We start from the raw sequence: 22716 nt of genomic DNA on the forward strand, positions 1-22716 counted from the left end.
TAGGTAGGGATGAGAATATACATTTAAGGATCACTCCCTTGGGCAATGTGGGATGTCACAATCCACCCCCCTTAGGGGCCCGACGTCCTCGTCGGCACACACGCGACCAAGGTTAGGCTCTGATACCAAATTGTCACATCCCGACCCGGAGCAGATCACTTCCCGGGCCCGCTCCACCACTGTAGCACGATATTGTCCGCTTTGGGCTTACCATTCCCTCACGGTTTTGTTTTTGGGAACTCACGAGCAACTTCCCAGTGGGTCACCTATCATGGGATTGCTCTAGCCCCCTTCTCGCTTAACTTCGAAGTTCTTAAGAAACCCGAAGCCAGTGAGCTCCCAAAAGGCCTCGTGCTAGGTAGGGATGAGAATATACATTTAAGGATCACTCCCTTAGGCAATGTGGGATGTCACATTATCTATTTTAACATATGAAGTATGTTTAATACAAAAAAAAAATTAACGAAATATATCTAAAACTAACATTAAAATACAAAAGTTAATAACAAAATACAAAATTTGAGTATATAAGAATTCAGAATATTCTAAAAGTTTATTTATCGAAATAAGTTTGGAACACTTTAAAAAAAATCAAAGGTATCAAAATTGTTAATGCATTGCGAGTCTCGTTGCAATTTTTTATTAAATATATTCAAATTTAAAAATTTTGAGTTCAAATTCGGAAGACGAAGGGGGAAGAAAGAGGAATCAACTTTTCAATTTTTTATTTCAAGTTTTAAACGTGGTTAATAATTTTGTTGTTAATAATTATTTATTAAACTCTTACTACAACCATTAGATTATTTTTTTTTTTTTTAAAGATGGATAATTGGTGGCAAGTTACGATTATCTTTTTTTTTTATGTCAAAAAAACTCCCAGAAGCATTTCACTATTTTCTAACCACAAGTCTGTGGGGCCAAGCAACCGTTAGATTATTATTATTATTATTTTAAATGAATAATTGGTGGCAAGTCACAGTTATTTACTTTTTTTAGATGTCGAACAAACTCATAGAAGCTTTTCAGTATTTTCTAACCACAGGTCTGTGGGGCCAAGCAGTCGAACAAAACAATAAATTAGCGTATTTTCATTCCGTGGGCCCAACCAGAGGAAAAAACAAAGGAAGAAAAAAATATTAGAACAAACTCATAGAAGCTTTTCAGTATTTTCTAACCACAGGTCTGTGGGGCCAAGCAGTCGAACAAAACGATAAATAATATTAGAACAAACTCATAGAAGCTTTTCAGTATTTTCTAACCACAGGCTGTGGGGCCAAGCAGTCGAACAAAACGATAAATTAGCGTATTTTCATTCCGTGGGCCCAACCAGAGGAAAAAACAAAGGAAGAAAAAAAATATTAGAACAAACTCATAGAAGCTTTTCAGTATTTTCTAACCACAGGTCTGTGGGGCCAAGCAGTCGAACAAAACGATAAATTAGCGTATTTTCATTCCGTGGGCCCAACCAGAGGAAAAAACAAAGGAAGAAAAAAATATTAAAAAAAAAAGGGAAACGACGCCTGAGAGATTCGAACTCTCGCGGGGAAACCCCATGTACTTAGCAGGCACACGCCTTAACCACTCGGCCAAAGCGTCGCTTGTTGACAAAGAGTGCTGCCTAGATATTTATGGTTATTTGGATTCATGTGGGCCTTTAATCACAACACAAATCATTTATGTGGGCCTTTAGATGAAAAATCTCAACACAAAGAATTCATGTGGGCCTTTGAAAGAGGCCTCAACGCCCAGTCTGAAGAAGACTTTCGTTACCTCAATTTCCAAGCCCATTGTATACATCCCCACATAACAAAGTTTTATTTTCTATTACAAGGACCATTTTGATCGAAAGGCGTTATAACCCTTTAAAAATAAATGATATCCTTTTTCTAAAGGGTTGGTCCAGTGGAAAGTGAGAAAAGATTTTGAAACAAAACCTGAGTTTGAACTCCTTGCATTTATTAGGGCCATCGGCTCTGCTTTGATGTACCATTTGACTTGGGGATCAAAAGTACAATACCATCTCATGTGTTACAAGGCCTGAATAAGAGGGAATTAGTTTATCATCCGTGTATAATGAGACACTCATATATTAAAAAATGATAATCTATTTTAATCCGGTATTAAACTTGTCATCCATCCTTTATTGTTGCTCAAATGGGTTTGACACTCCTGAATATGTTTAAATCGTTGCTATACACTTATATCACGTAAGTTTTCTTCGTCGTTTCAAATGATCCTCTTGTTAAGTATTGATGCGTAATATTCTGAGAGGTATATTTGACTTATCCATCTCAGGTTCATTATTCTTTTGTCTTTATCTCTCTTATTATGTACCGTATCACAAAAGAATTAACATACATAGACAAAAAAATGTCAAACCATAAAAAAAATAAAAACTAAAAGTCTTTCAACTCGCCTTATGACTGAGAAAGGGAGAAAGAATGCATGCACCTGTTTCATCATGAGGTACGTTATTGACTACATTAGATTTAGTAAGTCCACTATAAATTTTTTTATTTTTTTAAGGGAAAAGTCTTTCAACTCGCCTTATGACTGAGAAAGGGAGAAAGAATGCATGCACCTGTTTCATCATGAGGTACGTTATTGACTACATTAGATTTAGTAAGTCCACTATAAATTTTTTTATTTTTTTAAGGGACTTGCAAGCATTGTCGCAACAATTCATTATTTCGGAGGTTAGGATGACTCACATATGCATTTTAACTTTTTCCTGACCCTTATCGTGTAATTCACCAATGACAGGAATCGAACTCAGTACGTGTCATGTGGAATGCAGACTTAAAATTCATTCTCAATCATTGAATCATCGTGTGATGGTTGTAAGTCCGCTATAATTAGGTGTGTAAAAGCAAGATTATCGATCTATGACTAAGTAATGTCAATCCATTCAAGTCAACATAAGTAGTTAATTTCCACTTGCTATGGATAACATCAATATATAGGCAAATATCGATCCAATCAACTGCGGCCGACGACCCAACAAACTGGGCAACTTGGGTTTAGTTGGTCTCATTCATCTCATAGACTTGGTCTTTTGAGCAATCACTCCGCTGGAATTTGTATTTTATGAATTAAGCCTTTCTTAATTAACACGGTTTTTATAATTTAATCATGCAGGCAACCGGATTCTTTAAAAGTAAAGCAAGTGATTTGTAACTCAGTTAATTAAGACCAATATTTGTTCTTGTATCCGAAATTATGTGTTCAAATCTCCCTCGACGTAGTTTAATGTAAATTTTCTTATCGTTTGTCCTTAAAAAAAATATTCTTCAAAATGAAAGTTTCTTATGGTGTATGCGTATGACCATAACATAACAACGTATGCTCTAGAATATTTGTTCTTTTAGTTAGGGAACACATCCAGTCATGAAAGTCAATAGTTTTAGTTTAAAGTCATGGAAATATATTTACCTATAGTGCAGGTGTTTGGGCCCAAAATAATATTGTTGGGCCGAGCAGCAGGTTGTGCTCGGCCCAAGGTTGTCAAATGCTATGGGCCGAGTGATAAATCTCGGGCCAGTTGGCAGGGTCGGTCGAGTCCTATCCTAAGAAGTAGCCCAGATAAACAGAAAGGGCCGAGGAAGTCCTGGTGCGACCAGGATTCCTGGCCGGCAGAGAATAAAGCCTCAAAAAAGGGGAAAATTCAAAGTCCTAGTGGGAGTAGGTTTGTTCGAGGTAGAGTTGAAACGGGACAAGGACTCCCAATCCAGATAAGGATGCAATTCGGTTTCAAGGAATGAGGTGCTATAAATACAAGAAATCATGCAACAAAAAGGGCCCCCCTTGAATTCAGCATACAATTGCCCTGCGCAAAACCTCTCAAATACCTTGAGATTTTTTCCTTTTCTTTTTCTGCCGATACACCTTCAGTTTGGATAAACAACACTGTGGAGGCACCCGGCGAGCACCTTCAGTTTGGATAAACAGCACTGCTGCCGCAGAATCAGCCGACCGAGAAGCACCTTTAGTTTGGATAAACAGCACTGCGTCGAGGCCGACCGGTTACCTATCTAAGTCTCGGCCGAGAAGGGTTCTCGAACCCTTGTTGGTAGAGGTCACCTTGCTAGCCTTCTCGGCGTAGTCAGGTGTTACGAATTGCGTTACTCGGCGTACTGGACGCCGAATGATTTTATGATTAGATACTCGCAAGTAAGTTTTAGGGTTCGGCATTCCGACGGCCAAACTACATTTACCATCAAGACATACATCACATTTGAGTACCTGTGCCCATATAGTTTGGTCTCGATTCGACGTGCTTATACTCTTACGAATATAATCACAGTGACCGAATCGGGCTCCGACGATTTGTGAACTCCGCAGAATTAGTAGCCTTGTCTTCAGGCTATAGAACCCAGAGACCGAGAGTGTTCCTTCCTCGGTCGCAATCGCAAGATAGAAGTCAACGACGCGCTCAACGCGACATCAACGAATTTTACTCCTCGGCCGAGCTGGGCCGACGAGTTGGCACGCCCCGCATTCAACCGAATGACGTAGTTAGCTTATTAGTTACCCGGCCTGCGCGCCACGTAGGTTATGTAATTTTTAGAGTCAACAGCAGGTCATAGAAAACAAGAAAATGTATTGTGTTGATATTGTCTATAAGGAAATATTTTACTTATAGTGAAGGTGATAGAAAACAAGAAAATATACCTAGGTGAATAGGATTTTTATTGAACAATAGATATTATCTACACTAAGGAGTTGAGTTTAGCTTCACAATAGGCTAACAATAATGTAGTTCATATTTATCTTTGGCAGAATTGAACTTGAGACCTCTCGGCTAACAATAATGTAGTTCATATTTATCTTTGGCGAGAATCGAACCTGAGACCTCTCACTTACAAGTTAGGAGGAATATTATTATACTGTAGTACGTGAATAAGATTAGAAACTAATGAATTCATGCACATGTAATATATATACCTACTACATATATGACCTCGATCAAATTTTACAATTCATAAGGCTTCAATCACACAATACTGAAAGTTAGGGGAGAATATTTTTGCTCACCACCCTTAAGTGATGGTGATACTCACTACTCTATTTATCAATGTTAGATGAGTTTAAATTTAGAGTTATGTATAGCAGATATACACAAATCTCAAAATATAAAGTCACCCAATAATAATAAGTAGATGGTGAGCACAAATGCACCCGAATTAGGGATAGGAACCAAATTTGTCCTAAAAATAATTATTACAATTTGAAAACAAATGGAAAAATTCTACAGAAGATATAACAAAGTAATCCTACTTTAGAAAATATAACAAAATAATATACAATCTATAGGGTAATGCTAGAAAGTATAACAAAATAATATACAATCTATAGGATAATGCTAGAGAGACCAACTTTTTAAATGAAATTTTGTAAACTATATGACGTGGTTATTTATGATTAGATTATTACTTAAGTGTTAATTAACGTGCTTATTTTCTATTGGTGACTCATCGTGTGACTTGTAAATTTGATTTAAAGAGTTGGTCGCATTACTCCAATATATATAAAGGGGACTGCACTCCTGATTAATATCACTAAGGGCTATCGGGGCAATATTAGTTTTAGCCATACCGAACCTAAAAGTTTATCATTAATTAATATTAAATAAAATTATATAGACGTATCATTTTGTAAGGATACCTCCAGTATGGCCTTCTTCCATTGCCAACTCTGGCCTAGCATCATCATCATCGTCATCACCACTATTACCATCAGTAGTCAAAGTTAGATACGCTTGAAGAACCAATCTCATGCCCGAAAAAGGAAATTTAATATTGGCTTTTAGCCAAAATGGTCCATGAGATTTGAATAACTTCTCATTTTGATCTCTGAGATTTGAAATTGATAGAATTGGTCCCTGAGTTTGTTCACAATCAAACATTTTGGTCATTCAATGAAAAAATCTCCATAAAATAAGGATAAAATAACAAAAATACCCTTAATTTTTGTCAAATCATTTTGGCCTATTGTTTATTGTATTCACTACTATGCTTACTTGACACATTAATAACTTGTAACGAAATACAGCCTTCCTGACTAAAATAGTTTTTGGAAATTGAAATTGGTATTTGAATCTTAGATTTATTGACTAACAAATCTATCTTAGTTGATTAGCGGGTTTGATTAGTCAGTCCAGTAGATTATAATTTTTATATACAGGATATTCCACCTGGTACCAATTTCAGAAGAAATTGTAGTCAGCAGCTCAATACTCTTTGATGGTTGAACTGTGCATGGAACAAATGTGAGTCTCATCAATTTAATGAGGACATTATCGTTAATAATAAATAAAATACTATGTGTCAATTGTAGAATTTTCTAAATTATTTTTAGCTCCATAGCACTCATATCGTTCAATTGAACTCACATTGTAGAAGCATCATGTATATATTTATGTGAGTTTTTGGCAGCAGAAAAAGAAAAAGAAAATTATTTGGTGTGGATAAATTAGATCTATGCGTACGATTATGAGAGAATAATGTATGTGTTAGAATATTTATTCTTGTAGGTGGGCAACACATCTAGACATGAAAGTCAATATTTTCATTTAAAAGCTTGAACATTAAACAATAGGCAAACTGAAATAATCATAACAAAATAAGAAGCCAAAAAAGAAAAATAGATGCTTAGGATCTAGTGAACATTATAGTCAAAAGATACTTTAGATGAAAATGAAGGAATTGTTCAAGAGACTGATACGTGGCTACCACTTACGTATTGTAATGTGTTAGAAGAGCCATAATAATATCATCATTTAATAGTTTCATACGTACTCTGTAGTCAGCATTCTTAATAGTCATTGATGTTCCACCACTTACTTCTACGGTTTAGTGATATTCCTCTTAATTTGTAAGATATTTTAAATTCAAATCTCGTGAATAGCGAGTTCAGAAGTATTTTTATTATCATCCCTTAATGTAAATATATCGTTGTATAATTAAACAAAAATAAAAACAACGATCGATAGCTTAAGGAAAATAGTGAAAGTTTATGATAGTGCATAACAGTTTTATTTTCGTGAATCCATCTAGTGAATAAAGAAAAGAAAAGACATACAAATTCTTTTTGAAAGTTCCTTTTATAGCCTTACGGGAGATTTTTTTTTTTTCTTTTCCTTTTATAGCCTTATGGGAGAATTGAGTTCGATATATGTGATGATACATTTAAGGGAATGTTATTTGATTCAAAATTAACTTACCTATAAAATTCATGGTATTTGCTCATCATAAATTAATTAGTATAATATTTTTGAACGTGTATATAGTACTATATATGTGCATATATATTATATATATTGGGGGTATAATTGTTCATATTATATGTTAGGGGTAAATATTTCATAATAAGAGGTCAAATTACTTTCCTATTGGCAGTTTTTCATTAATTTGGGTTTTATTAAAGAATATGCTAGAGAGATTAACTTTGTAGACTAAAATTGCAAATTCAATGACGTGTCACTAAGAAATAAGCCATTAATCAACACTTAAGTTATGATCCAATCATCAACTTCCATGTCATTTAGTTTAAAAATTTTAGTTTCTCTAGAATTACCTTTTATTAAAATTGAGTGAATTTTTTTGTCCAGAAAATAAGACTTGTAAAAGTCTATCTTTAAACAACCTTTATATCTGGTGCTCAAATGTAAAAGAGTTTGAAGTCAAAGATTAATCAGGTAGACTGCCAAGTTGATGAACTATTTGTTAGTCAAACAGATTATGGAAATGATGATCGAGTTGAGAAACGATGGGTAAGATGACTACGTAATCTAATCAAGCAAAGTCAAACCCAGAAACTCCTATATTTCCGTGTCAACTCAATCCAGCTTGGTGTGATTAATATAGAACATCTAGTAGACATGTGCGGGTTTGTTATACCTAGAGATTAACAGAATTCCATGGTAAAGCAAATTGTTTCAGAAGTGAGTAAAGCAGTCTAAACTACTAATTAGATTGAAGCATGCAGCGCAGCAGCTGTATTTGTTCTCTGACTTTGTCATGCAGCCCAACTTGTTAAACTAGATATATATAATCTGAGAAATCACATGCTTAACTATGGAACTGGTTTTCAATCAAACGAGTCGGTGTTGTATCTTATTTATGAAATAGCAAGTGACTAATAACTAGCTTGAAGACTTTGTCGTTCAACTCTCCAAAATCAAGGGTTGGTCCCTTCTGATAGGCTATCTCCAATCGAAGGGTCAAGAGGATCAGAGGGCCGAAAATAGCCTGAAAACCGTCTCCAATCGAAGGTTAGGCCAGAGGGCTCTGGAATCCGAGAGGGCCCCACGGAATCCCAAAGGGCCAAAGGGCTAGAGGGCTAGCCACTTTCGGCCAGCCAACCAGCCCCGGGCTGGCCATTTTTTTTTTTGCTTATGTTGGATTTCCTGTCGGTTATAACCGACATGTATACATTTGTATTATTTAGTATAAATGTATTACTGTCGGTTAACTAGTCTAACTTGTTTACCCTAGTTAGGGTTGGTTTGGTATTGTTGTGCTTTGAAAAAAAACTGTTTTTGCTGTGCTGTGAGAATAAGCAGCTGTGAAATAAAGCAGCAGAGTGTTTGGTGAACTTTTTTTGTAAAAGTGCTTTTGAAAAAATAAAAAGCAATATTATAGTGTTTGATAAACTTTTATGTAAAACAGATGTGAAAAAAAGTCGGTTTTTCAAAGCTGGATTTTGCAGCTTCTTGTTTTTGACTTTTTTTCACCCAAAACTGTGAAAAAAAAGCTGAAGTTGAATGTCTACCAAACACAAAAACAGCTCCCAACTTTTTTTAATACCAACTTTTTTAAAATCATCTTAGTACCAAATCAGGCCTTAAGACTAGTTTACCTTAATTTCTTAAAGAACGGAGTATGCCTCTGATCCAAATTCCGATGCTTGATTATATCATATAATAATAATTTTGGTAGGTGAAATACCTTTAAAAATTCTCCTCCCTTGAAGAGATGGTAGTTGAAATATCTTTAAAAATGGTAGGTGAAATATCTCTTAAAAATATTCTCGTTTTGAAATGAATAATTTACTCATTTTACAATTTTCCTTTTAATTATATATTGGGCATGATTTTAAAAAGCGCAAGGTGCTAGTCGGACGGTAAGAAGGGGCCTAGCCTGCCTAGGCGGTTTGTTTAATTTTAAATAAATTTATTATATAACATGTAAATAAATGTTTACTTATGCTTAAAAAAAATACATAAATTACCAAATAAAATGACATTTATAAGTATTAGAATATATTGAAAAGATGGGAATAAACATATAATGAATGTTCATCAAAGTATCCAATAAGTCTAAGTCTCTTACAATTTATTGAAAAAAAAATTGCAAAATGAAAATTATCAATTTTCTAAGTGAGAATCAATCTATGCAGTCTAGACAAGTGCCTAGGGGTATTAACAGGTTGTCACCATTTCTTATTTTTTTAAACGCTTATGGATTAATCATGATAGTCGCCTAACGCCTATACGGGTCTAGACGGTGTTAAGCGAAAATTTTTATAACACCGTAGGGTACTTAATTTCGTCAACTTTTTATATGTATGTAATATGTATTGGGGATCTATGTCTTCTGGTGCGCGCCCAAACATCATGCACGTCGTGTACGTTGACTATACGCATGGATGCGGCGGTCCTAACGCGTTCTTCTCTAAACCTAGGGTTATGCCATCCATATCTAATCCTCATCACCTAATAACTTCCAAATACCTTTTATTTTTCAATTAAGCCACTCTTAATATCCCTTTGGAATATTAGACTACGTAAGGTTGGAACACGGCCTGCTATGTCACCGACACTAAAAATGATTAAATTGAATACGTCCACTTGTGTACATGGTTTTTGAATATATATATATTCCGTTTAGGCACCAAGTGCCAATTGACCCCAACGTCGACAAATGACATATGACAGGACAGTGGAGCGACACAAACGACTCGTCCAGGAATGTATCTATTACTAGTATATCGTTAAATAAACCAATAGCATCAAAGGAAAAATCTTGTTTCTACACTATTTAACGAGGTAATCACGTTAGAACAACGCTTGCCTATTCAAAGATAAGAACTCCTACCAAAAAATTTACGTGTTCGAATCATAGAGTTTTGTGCTAATTATCACAACTGTTCATATTATAAATTATTGTGTAAAGATCATCTCTACAAAAAAAAAAAAAAAAAAAAAAAAAAAAAAAAATTAAAACTAAGATCTTTTAGTCAATCTATTGTAGAAAAGACATAGACGGTTCGTAATGTTATTACCAATTACGATCAACTGTTTTTATACAGTTCGATGACTAACGACCTTAGTTTTAATTGATTTTTTGCAGATGTGATATTTATAAAGTGATTTATAATATGAATGGTTGATCATATACATGAAGTTCTATAAATCGGCAACGAAAAATTTTAAGTAGGAACTCTTACTTATTCTTTGAGTAGTCCAATATTATTCATAACATTATATGCGCAGTCAATGTTTCAATTTACTTTGCTCGTAATAATTGATTCATGTAACAAAATTATTTTAAAGACAGGTGTTTGAGAAGTAACATTTTTTTGTTAAAAAAAAAAGGGCAGTTATTATTGATATGAAAGTAAAAAAAAACAAAAAATATATATAGATATATATATATATATATATATATATATATATATAGTTACGCCTGGTAATAAAGATAAACCGTTTCTCGTTATTGCCTTGGGGGAATAACACCCATTTAAGTTTTTTTAATATGGCCATTTTCTAAGCAATCTTAGTTATTTCTTATTGGTGGGGGTTCGGCACGTTAGCTAGTATTTGTTTAGTCATTCAGATAGTAACTGGCCTTTTTTTTAGCTATGCATCACACACCTCACGTGGATCTAGCTTTCAACAGCATAGAACCAAGATTCTAGAAGATGCGGTTAGACGGGTGGTGGATTAGGGCCTAGTGGTTAGACGGCTAGGCGGAGCCTAGGCGGACTAGGTGGACTTAATTAAATGTATTATATTTCGTGTAAATAAGTGTGTATCTATACTTAAAAAAAAATATATATATATATATATAATTTTATCATAAACTATAAAATAGAATGATATATACATTATGAAGTATAATAAAATCTAACATGCTCTTTCGTATTCTATATTGATTAATATATATGTGACAGCTGCTGTAGCCTCCATTCTTCCTCGTCAATATATCAATATAGTGTATATCCATCTGAATTGTGAAGACTGGAGCACTCTTAATCTGGACATAAAATCGTGCACGTTTACTTCTCGACAATCTATACCAACTTTATATTCTCCAAAATAATAGTCAAATTCCTGATCATATTATATATAGATGTACGCCCCGTGACCTTATTACACACTAATTCCTCAAACCTCTCCATTGTGGCAATGGCTTCTAAGTTCTTTCATCTTGTGAAAGTTTCATCATTTCTCATAATCTTCCATTTCCTCAGCTCTCGATCTCTAGCAGATGTCCCTCTAAACACTCCTCTCCCACCAGAAACCATTTGCAAGTCCACCCCACATCCTTCTTACTGCACATCTGTCCTTCCCCACAACAACGAAAGTGTCTATGACTTTGGCAGGTTTTCAGTCCAACGTGCACTTTCCGAATCCCATAAGCTCTTAGATTTGTATGAAAAATATCTTCAAAAGGGTTCAAGTTTAACAAATCCTGCAATCCAAGCACTTGAGGACTGCAAGCAGCTTGCATTGTTAAACATTGATTTCTTATCGAGCTCCCTCGAAACTGTTAACAAATCGAGTGATGTTCTTCCTATCTTGGATGCCGATGATGTCCAAACATTGCTTAGCGCAATTCTAACCAACCACCAAACTTGCTCCGATGGGATTGCATCTCTGCCTTCTTCAGCTGGGAGTGTCCTAGGTGATCTATCAGTTCCACTCTCTAACAACACAAAATTGTATAGTACCTCTTTGGCTCTCTTTACCAAGGGTTGGGTGCCTAAGGACAAAAATGGGGTGCCAAAGCAACCCAAGAGGCAGTTCAAATTCGGGAAGGGACGTTTGAACTTGAAAATGTCAACCCATGCTCGTGCAATTTATGACTCCGCTATCAATCATCGGGGAAGAAGGCTACTTCAGGTGGGAGATGAAGAAGTTTTGGTGAAGGACATTGTGGTTGTGAGTCAAGATGGAAGTGGAAACTTCACCACCATCAATCAAGCCATTGCCGTTGCACCAAATAACTCTGTTGCTAGTGGTGGGTACTTCATGATATATATCACTGCCGGTGTTTATGAAGAGTACGTGTCAATTATATCAAAAAAGAAGTATTTGTTGTTCATCGGAGATGGTATCAATCAGACTATCATCACAGGAAATAACAGCGTAGGAGATGGATCGACAACTTTCAATTCTGCTACTTTAGGTGAGGTTCAAAATTTAATAAACAAGCTGACAACGTAACATATATACATACATACATACATATATATATATATATATGATTGTCTGACAAAATATATGTGTGTGTGAGAATTAAAAATCTATACAATATGTTACAATTGCAAATATTTTAAAGATGATTGATATTAGCTATATAATTTGCTTCGTGATCACCATTGCAGCTGTGGTGGCACAAGGGTTTATGGCAGTAAACATCACTGTTCGTAACACAGCTGGACCAAGCAAAGGACAAGCAGTTGCACTTCGAAGCGGAGCGGATTTTTCAGTGTTCTATAGTTGCAGCTTTGAAGGGTACCAAGATACCTTGTACACACATTCCCTCAGACAATTCTACAGAGAATGTGATATCTATGGAACAGTTGATTTCATATTCGGCAATGCTGCTGTTGTTCTACAAAATTGCAATATCTACCCTCGTCAGCCTAATCAAGGGCAATCCAATCCCATCACAGCTCAAGGTAGAACAGACCCGAATCAGAACACAGGAACTTCAATCCACAATTGCACTATTACACCTACACCTGATTTGGCTTCGAGTAATTATACTGTGAAGACCTATCTAGGGAGGCCATGGAAGGAGTATTCAAGAACAGTTTACATGCAAACTTTCATGGGAAGTTTAATTGATCCTGCTGGATGGCTTGCTTGGAGTGGAGACTTTGCACTGAGTACATTGTATTATGCTGAGTACAATAACACTGGTCCTGGATCAAACACTACAAATAGAGTTACATGGCCCGGTTACCATGTGATCAATGCAACTGTTGCTGCTAATTTTACAGTCTCCAACTTCTTGCTGGGGGATAATTGGTTGCCTGACACTGGAGTCCCTTACACTGGTGGTTTGGTTTGAGCAACTTGTTAAAATTGTTGTATTGTTTATTTCATTTGATGTGCTTTTATGATAAACATTCTTATTGTGAAATGGTGAAAGCCATATTTATAATTTGAAATTGTATGGTTTCTAATTTATAATTAAAACAAAATGCTTCAAGCTAGCTAGCAATGCCATAGAATTTTTCTTTTCTTTTCTTTTCTTTTCTTTTCGGAGTCATATCTACTGTTACTGTTAGTTTGAATAAAAGTGGGAGAGGTCGTTGAAGGTGGGCTGAGGCTCTTTGAGGGAGGTGTGTGGGTCCTTTTTATACATATGTTCAAAATAGAAGTATATTTTTAAAGAAACTACTAAAGAGACCAAATTTTGAGAGATCACGTTGTACCACCTCTTTAATAAGACCTAGCATTGCTCTACTTCAAATTGGAATAAAATTAGGTGTATTATCTCAGCGGAGCAGGCATGTTTTGTATTATCTTTCTATGTAGCAATATATATAATTATTGCTTATCTATCTAACGGTGTATATACCCCTATCCGGGATAATAAATGATCAGTTAAGATGGTACAAATAGAAGTACTTGTTTCCAATTATAGATGGTTTCGGAACCTATTCGGTAGACATTCTCATAGTATACATCCACTGCGCGTGGTTCACAAGCCACCCAACCAATAAGTTAGCAAAATGTTACCTATATCAATGATTCTAAGTGAAGCAATGCATATATGCCACCCTGAAGTCGCTGTGTATGTTACAACCAATTACGCTTAATTATAGCAGTTTGATAGGAAAAATTACAATCCTTGCATACATGCACGAATATGCATGAAGGACGAAGCAACGGCCAAACTCGATTCTCGTTGCACCGGCCATTTCGTTCTCACAGCAAAATTTAGCTCCGTCCGTGTTTTAAGACCTCCCCCTTCTCTCTCCCTTTCAAAACCTGTCTGTAAAGCGTCCCGTGTATATAAATATTTATATATTCTTCCTCTCTCCCATCCCCACCACCCCATCGCCCAATTGTACATATCATTTTCCTCTAGACCAAACAAAAAAAAAAAAAAAAAAAAAAAGAAACAACAACGCCTCTCTCTGTAGTCCTCCCTCCATGAATCTCTGATCGGGGTGTAATGTGGTTTTCGCGCACAATGTCTCGCTAATTTACACATGCATCGTACAAGTTATGATGATGACGACGAGCAAATAAAGTGTAGTAATTGGCGGAGACTCACATTAAACACACCGATCTGGATAAAAAAATCAAGAGGAATGGAGGTGCAGAGGATGAGGCAGTTGATGTTATTATGGTCTAGAATGCAAAGCGCTCGTGTGGCCCTCGTGGGTGGGAATCACACCGCCGCCCGGTTTTGTACTCGCTAAATTATTTTCGCTCTTCGTGTGGCCCTCTCCCTCTCTGTCCCAAAACAATCATTCATCTGCTCTCTTTTTTTTTTTTTTTTTTGCACAGTATTAATACCCAAAACAATCATTCATCTGCTCTCAAATTTGCACAGTATTAATACCCAAAATTTTTTCGCAACAATGGCTATCAATTTGATCCAAGGCTTCCGTACCAAATGCCACCCGAAGCATGCTGCTCCAATCGGATTGTATCCAGATGCCAAGTACTTGGTTATTCGGATTCCCAATTCCAGAGCCTTGATCCTCGTTGCTCGTTCTTTGATCTTGGCTTTGTGCATCGCCTCACTCCCGTGGTTGAACTCACTCCTTCCCACAGCAACCACTTCTCTGCCTGAAATAATGAGCTCATCCGACGTGGTCAATCTGGAGCTTCTGCCCTTGATCTTCCACGACTTGGCCAACGAAGGTCTATACAAGAAAGGCACACATAAAGCTGTTTACGTAAGCAACGGAGATGAAGAAGCTATCAAAGCATCTCAGATCCTCGATAACGATGATATTAATGAAATCGAGCTTATCAACTCCGACAAACAAAGCTCAACCCCTGAAAACTCAATCGACTTTGCCTTCGTCTCTGCCTTCCCTGATGCCTCAAAGTTTATCGAAAGGACCCTTAAAATCCATGGGATTGTCGTGCTTCCGCTCAGCAATGACGCCTCTAACAGCTTCAAGAAGCCTAACAACTACAAGATGGTGTACCTGAGGCGATTTGAGACGACCATTTTGGCAATGAGGAAGACCAGCACCCATGCAACCGAAACTTCATCCTCTACCACCACCTCTCCCACAAGGAGAAGGCTCTTGGCTGAGGAGGCAAAGAAGGAGGCGCTGAAGAAGCTAGAAGATGTGCTTCTAGAGCCCCCTAGAGCCTCATCTGGGAAATCGAGGCGGTACTTGAAGAGAACAAGGTACCTCCCAGACTTGATGGGTGACTCGCTCGAGAGCTACCCTAGAAGGGTTTTCATTGACGTAGGGTTGCCAGAAAAGGAAGGTGGAAGTGGGACGAGCTGGTTCGCAAAGAACTACCCTACCCGGGACAAGAACTTTGAGATCTACAAGATCGAGACTGTGACGGAGGATAGTTCCGGGAAGGAGGTGGTTCAGACCGGAATATCGGAGTGGCTGAACAAGAATGTTAAGGATGAGGAGTACGTGGTGATGAAGGCCGAGGCCGAGGTGGTGGAGGAGATGGTGAAGAGTAAAGCGATTCATTTGGTGGATGAGCTTTTCTTGGAGTGCAAGCCACAGGGACATAATCGAAAAATTAATGTTAGGAGCCGCAGGGCTTATTGGCAGTGCTTGGCATTGTACGGACAGCTTCGGGACGAAGGTGTTGCGGTGCATCAATGGTGGGGTTAGACAGAAAAAAGTTTCTGAGGCATAGAGAGAGAGCAGAGGGAGTTCCATGATTTCAGAGAGAGAGAGAGAGAGAGAGAGATGGAGAGAGAGAGGTAACAATATAGCAAGCAAAAACTGTCGTTGTTTTGTTAATGTTTTTTCTTTTTTGTTTTCTTTTTCGATTGCGTTTGTTGTGTTGGTGTGTACTACTTTGTATGTATGGGTGTAGAGTTCAAATAATTCGTCGTCATGAAGAAGAAGCTCTCTGAAGATCAATTGACCATAAAAGAAGATGAAGCGTTTGTGACACGAGGGATGGTTTCAATTGAAAGTTGGAGGGGTGTTATGTTATTAAACAAAAAAATCAAAACAAACAAAGAAATACAGAGAGAGATAAATATAGAGTGTGCTGCTGCTAATTCTTTCATTGATTTTTGGTACTTGTATCATTTAGTCATGATTCAGAGCTAAGCTGCCCAGATGTGTATGAATTGAGATCATGGTTTTACAGGCTAGTGAGAAATGTTGGAAGCCAAACAGTTTCCAGCAACAAGAAGAAGCCAACGGCTAGTTTTGTTTAAAAGACCAACAGCTAGTTCTCAAGCCAAGTCCAAAGAGACAAATGGAGGGGTGAGATTAAAACTGGGTTGTATGGTTAAGATTAGAACAGCACAAGGTTAGGTAGAGTCCTTTATCTTCTTTCTCAATGGAGGTAAGATTGACGACTGTAAAAGGGACCAGAAACCTACCAATTTGATGATGCATATATGAATGTAAAGCTGCAATGTTGGGGAGCCGTGACTTCCTTTCATTCACATTCTCTCTGCTTTAATTTCTTACCGAAACACTGAAATTCCCTTTGATTCAAATACACAAATACAATACATTAACATGGTATCAGAGCCTAGAAAGCGATTCAAGAACTGATAGGAAGTCTGGATTAAGCAGCAGTGAGCTTAGAGCTCATATTTTCAACGGAGAGAACTATGACTTTTGAAGGATTAGGATGACCACCATCTTCAAGTCACAAGACCACTGGAAAACGGTTCAAGAAGGGTATGAAATTCCAGAGTCTGATGATGAGTTAGAGGATGATGAGGAACTCTCTGTGATTTGAAAAATATATTGAGAGATAATGAGATGAGAGATGCTAAAGCTCTGGGAACAATACAAGGGGCAGTTTCAGGTGCCATTTCCCCCCGAATATCACATGAAGAGACGGCCATGAGAGGTCCTGCAAAGAGAATACAGAGGTGACAAGAAGATAACCCAAGTAGAACTTCAATCTCTTAGACGTGATTCCGGTATACACGCATGAGAGAGGGTAAACCTCTTAATAGATTGTTTGATGCTGTGAACCAAATGACAACTCTTGGGGAAGAACTACCCAAGGAAAGACTTGTACAGAATTACTAATCAGTTTGACAAGACCCTTTGATTCTATAGTAACGTTATAGAGTAAACTAAGGACATTGACACATGCACAAGAAGTTATGGCTTCTTTGAAAGCTTTTGAGCAAAGGCTAGAGAGGCATGCTGGTGGGCCCATAGAAAGGGCATTTTAGTCCTTTAGTGTTAATCCTAGAGAGGGTATTCAACTGGTCATATAACAACTTCAAGCAACAAAAGAAAACATGGAAAGGGAAAAGTAAAAAATGGGAAGGAAAACCAAGCTTGCCTGTGAGAAATAATAGTGCATAAGGCACAAAGCCACTCTGCAAACTCTCTGATTATGATCATCTCGGTGTTTGTTGGTTCAAGGGGAAACCCAAATGTCACAAGTGTAAAAGGTTTGGTCATTTGTCCAAGGACTGTGGTTCTAAAGGAAATCAACTGTAAAATATGCGCACAAAGTTGAGGAGGAGACAAATTTGTTCTATGCTTGCAATGTCACTACCATTGAGAAGAATAAAGGTGTATGGTACATTGACAATGTGTGCAGCAACCATATGACTGCACATGAGTCTTTACTCATCAACATTGACAGGGAATTTACTGGAAGAGTTAAAATGGGCAACGGACAACTTGTGAAAGCCACTGGTAGAAGCACTTTGGTGATATATTGAAACAAAACAAGGAAGAAGATATATCAAAGAAGTCTTGTTGGTACCTGGGCTTGATAAGAATTTGTTAAGTGTAGGCCAGATGATACTACATGCTATTTTCTATTTTTGGTGACTTAATGGTAGAAATCTTTGATGACAGAGGCTTGGAGAACTTGGTTACCAGGGTTTAAATGACAGTAAACAGAAGCTTTCCATTGTTACTAAGCTACCGCCAGTCTATCTCACTGAGAACAAGTGTCACAAAGACTACTTGGCTATGGCATAAGAGATATAGCCACATGAATTTTCAAAGTTTGAGAGACTTGCGGAAACTGGAAATGGTCCTAGGACTACCTGAGCTGCAAGAAGGAAATGAAACCTGTGAAGGATGTGTCTTAGCAAGCATCATAGAGATAGTTTTGAGACATGCAAAACTTGGAGAGCTACACAATCTCTGGAAATTATCCACATAGATGTTTGTGGTTCAATGCAAACTGCAAAAGTGAGTAAGAACAAAAAAAATTTAACCTTCATAGATGATCATACTAGGATGTGTTGGGCACATTTCATGAGGTATAAGTCTGAGGTGTTCAACATATTCACGAAGTTCAAAATGATGGTTGAGTTCAAAAGACCAACGGCTAGTTCTCTAGCCAAGTCCGAATAGACAAATGGAGGGCAGATTAAAACTGGGTTGTATGGTTAAGATTAGAACAGTACAAGGTTAGGTAGAGTCCTTTGTCTTCTTTCTTAATGGAGATAAGACTGATGACCGTAAATGGGACCAAAAACCTTACCATTTTGATGATATATATGTGTGTGTGTGTGAATGTAAAGCTGCAATGTTGAGCAGCCGTCACTTCCCTTCATTCTCATTTTCTCTGCTCTGATTTCTTACCAAAACACTGAAATTCCTTTTGATTCAAATACACAAAAGACAAAACATTAACAAGAAATCTCACAGTTCTCTCATAAATGAGGCATCTAAATTCATCTTCTTTTAATAATATTATATATGCATTTTATTAAGTTTATTAAGTTTTTATCAAGTTTATTATGTTTTATCTTGTGTGGATTTGTTCTCTAGTTTCACCAACCTTGTTGTGTTAAAAATGTTCTATCTTGCCTTTGATAAAGAAAGATTTGAGTAGGGCTGGCTTTCTTGCACAACATATTAACTCGACAAAAAATGACATGAAAATAACAGATTTGGGTTCAATACGAATCGGGTCGTTATGGGGTCACATGTTAAAAACAGGTTAAAATAACGGGAATGACACGTAAATGACACGAACACTACCGTTTGTCACGTCTTGACATTATGCATGACAATTTCTTGTATGACCCATTAACTTGGCACGCAACGACACAACTTGTTAAAGAGTCGTGCGGGTCGTTATCGGGTCACTTGTTAAGAACCCGTTAAGATAACGGTTTTGACACAACACGATCTATTATGATCATAAGTATGACATAAAAAGGACGTGAATATGACAAACACGACCCATTTACCAAATCTAAATTTAAGACTCTAAGCCACTTTGGAGTTAGCCCAATAATGAAAGTGGCGGGTCGATGGGAGTCATTGTTCCAAACTCTTATAACCCAATAATTGTCAAGAATTTGCATTTTTGTTGAATTACTCAACGCCTGATTCTTGAGGCAAAAGAATTTAGTTACCTTCAATTGCTTGAGTCGTAATCAAATAGGGGACTCAACTGTAAGAGTAAATGTGAGTTGTATGTCAGTTGTTGTCTAACATTGTTAAATATTTGGCCTCTGCACTACCTTGTTTGTTTTTGTTACGTTTTATGGTTTGGATCACCAAAATTGTTGGGACGAAATTTGTAGTCGAAAATCTGGACAATTAATTGTTTGACAATATCAAACGCTTATGGCTTAGAATAGGTGACAAATAAATTAAGACCTAGGATTTAACAAAAAAGGATAATCAAGCGAGTTCTTTTAGCTAAAGTTGCTTCTTTCTACTAATGAAATTTCTCAAAGCGATCTCAAGAACAAAAACACAAATTACTAACCTCATTAAATTCTTGTGTTCTTTTAACCTAAATGGCTACTGTTATAGTTATGTGAACTCCAAAATTAGTTCATTTCAAAGCTCATCAAGTCACAATCAGAGATTCAGAATAAAAACTCCAATAATTAAGTTCTCTTTCCAGTAATTATTAACAGCTTACGCACCATCTCCAAATTCAACACCAGCAGGGCTTATCCTGCATTTTTATTTGTCACAAGCCATCACCTATATATATTGCATTGCGACAATTTAAATACAACACAAAGAGACAAAACACCAGAAACCCGACGTAACTAGTTAATTACAACTCTCACGAGCAATGCCAACGACAGAGTTGGCAACGTCAAACAAAATTCTAAGGTTCTGCTGCTGCAAATTGGCTATCACGTTCAACACCGAGTTCACATTATTGGGAGCTGCCGCCATCGCTAAGCAAGCCAGTGAGCCTGAGCTGCTGTGAATCAAGCTGTTCTCCAATGGCAGTGTCAACTTCAACCCCGTGAATTGCAACGTAATGGCTGGGGCCACAACTTCATTGGTGGCAGAAAAACAAGTGTCAAAGGCTCCCAATGACGAAAATGTTCCATTCACTTGTTTTCTCAATTCGTCGCGGAGTGCCGTGTAGACGGGTGGCGCGAATCGAGTTATGACTGTGCCCGAGTCTATGATTGTTCCCGCCCCGGTGTTAGGGTTGAATGCTAGAAGATCTGGGGAAATCGGTACGAGAACCCGGCCCACACTGATTCCGGTCAGGTTGACATAGTACAGTGACGGACGGCGTGGGTTTCTTAGAAGTGGGGTGGTCCGGATTGACTTGGGCTGGCCTGGCTGGCCAAGCTTGAGTGACCCCGAAAAGTAGTATGATTTGAAACTTGGTAAACAATACGAAAACACACCCGAGTAGAGCGACCCGGATTGTGAGAGTAACGACATGGATCCGCGACCCAGGCCTAATAACCCTTGAGAAGGGACGGACCCACCCGAGATGGAATTGATGCAACCAAAAGAGTATTTGGGAATGACATCTTTACCTAATCTCAAAGCATCTTGCACTAAGGTGGCAGAAAATGATGAATCTCCACCGTACGATTGGTTAAAGAAGCAAACATTGGTCCCAGTAGACCCAGTGGCCGGGCACGAGAGTCCGCGAGCTTGAGCACATTCGGGCACTGAGCATTCAAGTGACCCATATGTGCTCGATGAGTTGGGTGAGAAGGTGGTAGAGGAGCACCCCGTGCAGCCGGAACATGGGGCCCAAGTAATGTCGTTGCTAGTGTCTAGGACCATGTTCATGAGTTGACCCGGGGTACCGAGCTTGAGCTGGACCACGTAGTTGGCAATGTTGAGGACCTGCTGGCCTGAAGCAATCGGAGCAGAGGTGGTCTTTTGGGCCACTAGGGTTGACAAGTAGTTAACCCTAGCTGGATCTTTGGAGGCCATGTTGAGGACAGTGGTGACCAAAGAGTCTGTTTTGGGTGGGGAGAAGGGAGAGCATTTGCTGTAGGTGGGAATGATGGAGAGGTCATCAGAGCCGTCAGATTGGGAGGCACAAGAAGGATCAAGGGCTTTGGTAACAGAGATCAATAGGGCAATGAAGAAAAATGGGGAAGTATTCTTCAAGTCCATGACTGGAGTCGAGATAAGCTGAGGAAAGAAAGCTTGTAGTGTGCGTCAAGGGTTATGAGAGCCAAGATATATATAAAGTTTGGTGGAGTTAAATTATTGCAAGCAATGCATCCCAAGAATTACTGCGAATTTATAAGTTAATATCCTATAAAATCATGTGAAAATTATGGGGACCATTGGTGAGAATACACCCAAAAATGATGAGTTTGCAGGATGTGCAGCTTATGACAACTGATCAGTTCATATGCAGGATCCCAAAACAGCAAAGCTCTCTGATTGGTCCAAAAGAAGAATGTCGTTATTTAGCAGAGTTCAAACCCTAAACTTCAACCTCCATATCTATCTGCCTGAGAAAATAGAGGGGTGCTACTGCTACTTGGTGAATTTCAAATTTCTGAGTGAATCTCAAATATTGCGTCGTGTGACCTAGGATGTGTTATAAGTACTGCACAAAACATCAAATTACATTAGTCAAACTAAGCGAGGAAGTTAGACTTTAGGTTTAGGGTTCCTGATGACATTATTTCTTTTTAACTTATTTTCCTTTTCGGAAATAAAGAATAACTAACGCCTGTTCGAGGTCCTAAGGTGAAATTTGAGTGGATACAATCACTTGAAAACCATACATATGAGGTAAAGTCGAATGTTTTCACATCTGTGTGAACGTTTGAATCTGAAACGTCTAAGTTTACAGTTCATTTCATGTTCAATTTAGGTCGAGTGAATTTTACATTAACTTTTAACTAATGAATTGTTGATCTACTTCATTAGGTATGAAGTCATGGTATTTTATGAACCCATTTTGACATCCAGCTCATTAGCAATTCAAGTCGTATGATTTTACATTTTTAAGTGTGCAATGGATAGAAGAAGACACCATTGGAGGGGTTTTGGATAGCAGCAGTGAATGACAGCACCATCTTTGCTTACTGTCCTTACTTGGGCCGATCCCGAGATGCG

At 37.6% G+C, this 22716-nt stretch overlaps 3 protein-coding genes and 1 non-coding gene across 4 annotated transcripts; 2 read left to right on the plus strand and 2 right to left on the minus strand.

Moving 5' to 3' along the window:
* Window positions 1-1514: 1514 nt before the first annotated feature.
* On the minus strand, window positions 1515-1596 carry TRNAS-GCU (transfer RNA serine (anticodon GCU)). The gene has a single exon. It is a non-coding gene; the product is annotated as a tRNA-Ser (tRNA).
* Window positions 1597-11384: 9788 nt separating this feature from the next.
* Window positions 11385-13445, plus strand: LOC137717844 (probable pectinesterase/pectinesterase inhibitor 20). The gene is made up of 2 exons (XM_068457332.1): window positions 11385-12413; window positions 12613-13445. The coding sequence occupies exons 1-2, from the start codon at window positions 11411-11413 to the stop codon at window positions 13302-13304; spliced, it is 1695 nt and encodes a 564-aa protein (XP_068313433.1). The 5' UTR covers window positions 11385-11410; the 3' UTR covers window positions 13305-13445.
* A 1384-nt stretch (window positions 13446-14829) lies between these two features.
* LOC137717154 (uncharacterized) lies at window positions 14830-16068 on the plus strand. The gene has a single exon (XM_068456457.1). It carries the CDS (start codon window positions 14830-14832, stop codon window positions 16066-16068), a length of 1239 nt encoding a protein of 412 aa, XP_068312558.1.
* A 4205-nt stretch (window positions 16069-20273) lies between these two features.
* Window positions 20274-21918, minus strand: LOC137716781 (aspartyl protease AED3-like). The gene has a single exon (XM_068456161.1). The coding sequence runs from the start codon at window positions 21754-21756 to the stop codon at window positions 20428-20430; it is 1329 nt and encodes a 442-aa protein (XP_068312262.1). The 5' UTR covers window positions 21757-21918; the 3' UTR covers window positions 20274-20427.
* Window positions 21919-22716: the final 798 nt, after the last annotated feature.

The sequence above is a fragment of the Pyrus communis genome, chromosome 15 (assembly GCF_963583255.1).
Source record: "Pyrus communis chromosome 15, drPyrComm1.1, whole genome shotgun sequence".
NCBI lineage: Eukaryota > Viridiplantae > Streptophyta > Magnoliopsida > Rosales > Rosaceae > Pyrus > Pyrus communis.